At 52.9% G+C, this 7,190-nt stretch overlaps 1 protein-coding gene across 1 annotated transcript; it reads right to left on the bottom strand.

The window, feature by feature from the left end:
• Window positions 1–2,381: 2,381 nt before the first annotated feature.
• SDF2L1 (stromal cell derived factor 2 like 1) lies at window positions 2,382–5,357 on the bottom strand. Its single transcript, XM_053589515.1, has 3 exons — window positions 5,101–5,357; window positions 4,574–4,770; window positions 2,382–2,780 (listed from the first exon to the last, which is right to left on the bottom strand). The coding sequence occupies exons 1-3, from the start codon at window positions 5,285–5,287 to the stop codon at window positions 2,499–2,501; spliced, it is 666 nt and encodes a 221-aa protein (XP_053445490.1). The 5' UTR covers window positions 5,288–5,357; the 3' UTR covers window positions 2,382–2,498.
• Window positions 5,358–7,190: the final 1,833 nt, after the last annotated feature.

Raw genomic sequence — 7,190 nt, 5'->3', positions numbered from 1 at the left:
GACATCATGGCACTCTACTGAAGGCGGTAAAGTGAGACTCTATCTCTACAAAAAAAAAAAAGAATCTCCCACCCTGCTTTCTTGCCTCTCAGGTGGGATAACTTTAATGTGTGTTCTGTACTGGGCCCCAAAAATCCCCAATGAAACTGAGCTCCAGTAAAGGGTTCTGCCCATATTACTCCAGACCTTTTCCAGCCAGTTGCCAACCCTAACCTCTCCTTAGGCCTTTTGTTCTCCTTTAGGGAAGCAGCAGCACTTACCCCCAGTAGTAGCTCCCTTAAGCTCCCCTGTCCTAGGCAACCCCCCACCTCAGCTGATTTAGGAAGTCCAGAAGGCTGTAATCACTGCCATTACCTCTAGAGGTCACCCACACACCAGCAAAGTTATCTCCAGTTAATAGGGCCTACTACTTGGGTTTCTACCGTTAAGTTCCAATTCTGCCTGCCCAAATTGGGTCCTCTTCCAGGAAGCCTTCTCAGGCCTCTGCAGGTAACAAATCTTCGTGGCTGCCTTCCCTTGTGATACATTTTATTTTATTTTACTTTATTTTTTCAACACAGAGTCTCACTTTGTCGCCCTCATTAGAGTGCCTAGTAGCTGGGACTACAGGTACTCACCACAACACCAGGCTATTTTTAAAGACATGGTCTCGCTCTGACTGAGGCTGTCTTCCAACTCCTGAGCTCAGGCATTCCACCTGCCTCAGCCTCCCAGAGAGCTAGAATTACAGGTATGTGCCACCGCACCCCGCCCTTGTGATAAACCTGAAAGGTCCTGATGGGGGCCTGAGATGCCACATGCAGGCTAGGATGCCACTTGCACCAAGAGTGAGGGAATCCTTGATACTAATTTCCAGCTTATAGGCAGAGTCCTTGCCTGGCCCTTGTTCAAAAACAGGTGTTTATACTGTCATACAGGGGTAGGCAGGGTGGCTCACACCTGTAATCCTAGCACTCTGGGAGGCTAAAGTGGGTGGATTGCCTGAGCTCACAAGTTGGAGACCAGCTTGAGCAAGAGCAAGACCCTGTCTCTAAAAAATAGCTAGGTGTTGGGCGGCGCCTGTGGCTCAGTGAGTAAGGCGCCGGCCCCATATGCCAAGGGTGGTGGGTTCAAGCCCAGCCCTGGCCAAACTGCAACAAAAAAATAGCCGGGCGTTGTGGCGGATGCCTGTAGTCCCAGCTGCTCGGGAGGCTGAGGCAAGAAAATCGCCTAAGCCCAAGAGTTAGAGGTTGCTGTGAGCTGTGTGATGCCACGGCACTCTACCGAGGGTGATAAAGTAAGACTCTGTCTCTACAAAAAAAAATAGCTGGGTGTTGTTGGTGGCACCTGTAGTCCTAGGTACTCAGGAGGCTAAGACAAGAGGACTGCCTGAGCCCAAGAGTTTGAGGTTTCTGTGAGCTATGATGCCATGGCACTCTACTGAGGGCAACAAAGTGAGACTCTGTCTCCAAAAAAAAATTTAAAAGTCTGTCACACAAGTTGGGCATGGTAGTTCATACGTATAATGATAGCACTCCAGGAGGCCAAGGCAGGAGGAGCTCACTTCAGCTCAGGAGTTCTAGATAAGTCTGAGCAAGAGGGAGACCCCATCTCTACTAAATATAGACAAATTAGCCAGGCATGGAAGGTGCCTGTAGTCCCAGCTACTTGAGTGGCTGAAGCAGGAGGACAACTTGAGCCCAGGAGTTGGAGGATTCTGTCTCAAAAAAAATAAAGACTGTCGCATAACTGACAGGAGAGTGGGGTCCTCACATCAAGAGATGAGGGGGCTGGCTCAGCACCTGTAGTTCAGTGGTTAGGGTGCTGGCCACATCCACCAGGGCTGGTATGGGTTCAAACCCACCCAGGGCCTGCTAAACAACAAAAACAAAAAAATAGCTGGGCGTTGTGGTGGGCACCTATAGTCCTAGCTACTTGGGAGGCTGAGGCAAGAGAATCGCTTAAGCCCAAGAGTTTGAGGTGCTGTGAGCTGTGATGCCACTCAGCAAAGCGTCACAGCACTCTACCAAGAGCAACATAGTGAGAATGTCTCAAAGAAAAAGAGAGATGAGGGGGCTGAAAAACTTATGCTTCATCCCGGCTGGCAGCAGGGAGTGGGCCTCCAATCCTGCCTAGGGGCCCAGCCTTGGCCCTAAGTAGGAAAGTTTATGAAACTTGAGGTCTGGGGACCTGGGGTCACTTATTAATAGACCACTCCTGGGTAGACAGGGGCTGTGCTTGCCCAAGTAGCATTTAGAGTCCATGGAAGAGCATCAGAAAGGTGAGGAAAGATTCAGCAGTCAGGCTTGGCTGGAGACAGAGGATTTGCTCTGAGGAAGAGCTAGAGGTCTGCGATGGCTGGCACCTACTGGTCACCCCCCAGCTCAGAGCAAAGCAATTGCAGACCAACATTCTTTTAATTACAAAGGCACTTGAGGACCCTACAAACCCAAAGTCTTTGCCAAGAGGGGCCTTGCGGATACCCCACTCTGCCACCCTCAGTCTACCCATCAATGGACTCAGAGTTCATCGTGACCTGCAGAGGGCTCCACACTGGGCTTGATGAAGATGCCTTCCATGGCCTTCCACGTGTTGTGCGTGTTGGCGCTGGGCATGCCATGCACCTCGTGCTGCCCTCGGATGGGGCTCCCGTACTGTTCACCTGTCACCGACAGGAACACAGAGGTGCCCACGTGCTGGAAGCGCACAGCGGCCTGGCGCTCCCAGTGCTTCCCAGAGCAGCGCACTGTCCACAGGTCCAGGTCATCACCCTCACCATCTTCCCCAAAGGCGCTCACCTCCTGTAGTGCAGGGGACAGGGGAAAATGGTCACCACAGAGGAAGTGACACTGGCACCTAGTGCGCCAGAAGGACCTTCCCTACACTTTTCTTTTCTTTCTTTTTTTTTTCCCCCCAGTTTTTGGCCGGGACTGGGTTTGAACCCACCACCTCTGGCATGTGGGGCCCGTGTCCTACTCTGTTGAGCCACAGGCGCCACCCTCCTTTTTTTTTTATTGTTGAGGATTCATTGAGGGTACAAGAAACCAGGTTACACTGATTGCATTTGTTAGGTAAAGTCCCTCTTACAATTGTGTCTTGTCCCCAACAGGTGTGTGACACACCAAGACCCGCCCCCTCCCTCCCTCTTTCTCTCCCTCTCTGCTCTTCCCTTCCCTCACCCCCCACTGTGTACTAGGTAATTAATTGTCCTCATATCAAAATTGAATACATAAGAAAAAAATAAAATAATTGAATACATAGGGGCTTGGTGCCTGTAGCACAGTGGTTACAGCGTCAGCCAGCTAAACAACAATGACAACTGCAACAAAAAATAGCTAGCTGGCCCAACATGCTTGTAGTCCCAGCTACTTGGGAGGCTGAGGCTACAGAATCGCTTAAGCCCAGGAATTAGAGGCTGCTGTGAGCTGTGACACCACAGCACTCTACTGAGGGTGACACAGTGAGACTGTCTCAAAAAAAAAAAAAAAATTAAATACGTAGGATTCATGCTTCTCCATTCTTGTGGTGCTTTACTAAGAATAATGTGTTCCACTTCCATCCAGGTTAATACAGAGGATGTAAAGTCTTCATCTTTCCCTGCACTTTTTTTTTTGTGTGTGTGAAGACAGAGTCTCACTTTACCACCCTCGGTAGAGTGCCATGACGTCACAGGACTCACAGCAACCTCCAGCTCTTGGGCTTCCGTGATTCTCCTGCCTCAGCCTCCCGAGGAGATGGGACCACAGGCGCCTGCCACAACACCCGGCCATTTTTTTGTTGCAGTTTGGCTGGGGCTGGGTTTGAACCCGCCACCCTCAGTATATGGGGCCGGCACCCTACTCACTGAGCCACAGGCGCCACCCTCCCTGCACTTTTTTGAGCCTCAACTTCCACAGCTACAAAATTCCACACCAAGATGCCCCACCCCCAGAGCCCACTCCCCAATACAGGCTCTTCAGACACAAGCACACCTTGTTTCATCTGTCTGTGCAGTGACCACCAGCCCCCACAAAGGCAAGGGCTCCTCTTCCACATTCTCCCAATCTTAACCGCTCCACGCCCACCTTCAGCCTAAAGTTCAACCTCTCAGGCTGACAGGCAAGATTTCTACCCATATCAAACGTTCTTTCCACCAGCTCCCCAGAAACACCCCCTGTCCCATTCCAAGCCAAGTTCTAATGATCTCTTTGCCTTAGCACAACTCTTCATGGGCCTGGAAAGCCCCCTCTTTTTCCCATCTGTGGCCGGGAGGACTCCTACTCATCCCTCTAGACCCAATCTGAGTTCCTTCTCCTTTGCCGAGTTCCTATTCCCCCGGCATCAAGTCATCTCCTGAGTCCTACTTGCCCCCAAAAGAGAAGCTACCCTCAAGGATATCCTCTCTTCCTGTCTGTCTCCCTGCTGGGCTTGGAGCACCTGGGAGCAAGACCCTAACAGAATAACCTGTGTCCCCAGACGGGGAGCTCAGTAAATATTTCTGACTTGAAATTTCCATTTCACGGAAGGAGTTGAGGTGACATTGGAACCCAAGGAGGTCGTCCCTGCGCCTCACACACTGCCAGGGCCTTTCCTAGGGCTCAGGCAGGGCACTCACCTGATTGTTGGACAAGGGGGACGGGAAGTGGTGCGTGTGCAGGTTCTTCCCGGTGAGCACGTGTGTGAGCCGCACCGCCTGCCCGCAGCGCACCGGGGACCCGCGCGGGCACCCGCTCTCGGCGCCGCCGCGGATCCGCCAATAGCTATTGGCGTCGTCCGACGCCTCCACGCCGGTCACTGACTGTTGGCCGCTACCTGCGGAGTAACATCCACCCCCTGTCAACCGCGGAACTCCCTACCCTCGCTCCAGACACCAGAAATTTCCCCTACGACCCCACCCTAAAATCGCAACGGATCACGCTCGGCCTCCAGGCCTGGCCCCGGCTGACCCCTCAAGTCCTTTGGCTCAGTTTCCCGAAGATTCTTCCCGCCCTCAATGCCCACCAGTTCTTGCCCCCTCGGTCCTCAACCACCCCAGATCCCGCGTCTGGCTCCAGGACGGCCCACAGACCCCCTACGCTCACCCCGTCTCCAAATCTCAAGCCCCAGCCCCCTGCCTATCCCCTCGTCGCCCGCCCCGCGCACCGGATCCGTATTTGATGTCGTGCGAGTGCAGCCGCACCCTGTGTTGCGTATTGAGCAACTTCAGCACAGACCCGCAGGTCACGAACCCTGCGCCTGTCTTGGAGGCACCACCGCCCGGCACCAAAAGCGCCAGCAGCAGTCCCAGCAGCGCCGTTCCGGCAGCTCCGCCGCGGCCGGCGCTCCACATTGCCGCGGCCCGGCTTCTGCCGCTCGGGCCCCACAGCCGCTTCCGTCCTCGCGGTGAGCCAATCCTGTTCTGACAGCGCCGGCTCCCGACAGCCAATCGCCAGCCCGCGCGGCGCTCCGTCCGCACTGCCATTGGGTCGGTGTGGAGGAGTCCCACCCCCATCTTCAGAAAGCGGTAGTTGGGCGGGGACTGGAGACCCAAGAAGGGGTTTGATTGACCCACGCTTTCGAGACCTCACCCAATGAGGGTCAAGGGAAGGGTGGTGAGGCGCCAAGCCCAGGAGAACGCAGAGGGGCATCTATGGGTCAGGATGTCGTGCTCCACCGCTGAGCTCCTGAACACCGGCCCAGGGTCCTAGGGCCCCGCGGGAACGTGTTCATTAAGTTTTTTGATACTGGATCCCTGGGCCCTCGATTATGAGTTCTTTCCCTTGAATTCTGGGCCTGCAGCTACGGGATCTTGAGGTTACTGGATCACTAGATTTTGTGGTCACAAAGTCGACGAATACCAAGGTTACTGAATCATCTGCTCGGTTAGTACCTGGACCTCAGGATTGATTAATCAACCAGTAACTCCCCCTGACACTGAGTCCCCTCAGTCCCAAGATCATGGGGTTTCTGAATTCCCCTGGCCACTCAGACATGTGAGTGCTGCCTGGCTGAATTTAATGGTCACTGGGTCATCCGGCAGCAGAGGGCAACAGAGGGCTGTGGTGCTCAGTTGATGACAAGTTCTCACCAGAAAGCCACAGAGCCAGTCGTAGGAAACCAGAACCCAGGGAGACCATGGGACTGTGGGAACCAAGCGTGGGTGACTGGATGTCTTAGGCCTCCTGGCCATGAGCAGTTTGAGAAAGCTCAGAGTGTTGTCATCTCTGTCTTCAAGGGAGGAAAACTTACACCACTGTTTACTTACTCATTCACCGAACATTCCATTTGTACAGTGACTTCCTCCAGGTCCTGTGCTGGGGGTCACAGAGGAACTAGCTCTGGACTACATTATCCAAGAAGCTTGACTAAACATGTACTTGAAGCACTAGCAAAGCAGGGAGCAAAGTGTATATTTAATGAAATCATCCAGAATTTTGCATTCCAAAAACCCAGAGTGAAGCCATCTTAATTACAGCGACATGTTATTTTGGGATTTCCATGTTTGTATTTTTTTTTGGGGGGGGGTTCTTTTGAGACAGAGTCTCACTATGTCACCCTCAGTAGAGTGCCGTGGCTCAAACTCTTGGGCTCAAGCGATTCTTTTGCCTCAGCCTCCAAAGTAGCTGGGACTACAGGCACCCGCCACAATGGCCGGCTATTTTTTTGTTGTTGGAGTTGTCATTATTGTTTAACTGGCCCAGGCCGGGTTTGAACTCTCCAGCCTTGGTGTATGTGGCCAGAGCCGTAACCACAGGTGCTGAGCTTTGGGTTTTTTTTTTAATTGTTTGTTTGTTTTGAGAGAGAGTCTCAAGCTGTCACCCTGGGTAGAGTGCTGTGGCATCGTAGCTCACAGAAACCTCCAACTCTTGGACTAAAGCAATCCTCTTGCCTCAGTTTTTTTCTATTTTTTTTTTTTTTTTTTGTAGAGACAGAGTCTCACTTTATGGCCTTCGGTAGAGTGCCGTGGCCTCACACAGCTCACAGCAACCTCCAACTCCTGGGCTTAAGCGATTCTCTTGCCTCAGCCTCCTGAGTAGCTGGGATTACAAGCGCCCGCCACAACGCCTGGCTATTTTTTGGTTGCAGTTTGGCCGGGGTCAGGTTTGAACCCACCACCGTCGGTATATGGGGCCGGCGCCTTACCGACTGAGCCACAGGCACCGCCCAGTTTTTTTCTATTTTTAGTAGAGATGGGGGTCTGGCTTTTTCTCAGGCTGGTCTTGAACTTGTGAGCTCAGGCACCTGCCTCAGCC

Source organism: Nycticebus coucang, chromosome 4, assembly GCF_027406575.1.
Source record: "Nycticebus coucang isolate mNycCou1 chromosome 4, mNycCou1.pri, whole genome shotgun sequence".
NCBI lineage: Eukaryota > Metazoa > Chordata > Mammalia > Primates > Lorisidae > Nycticebus > Nycticebus coucang.
The sequence above is the reverse complement of the archived record's forward strand: the minus strand, read 5'-3'. Positions and strand labels throughout refer to the sequence as shown.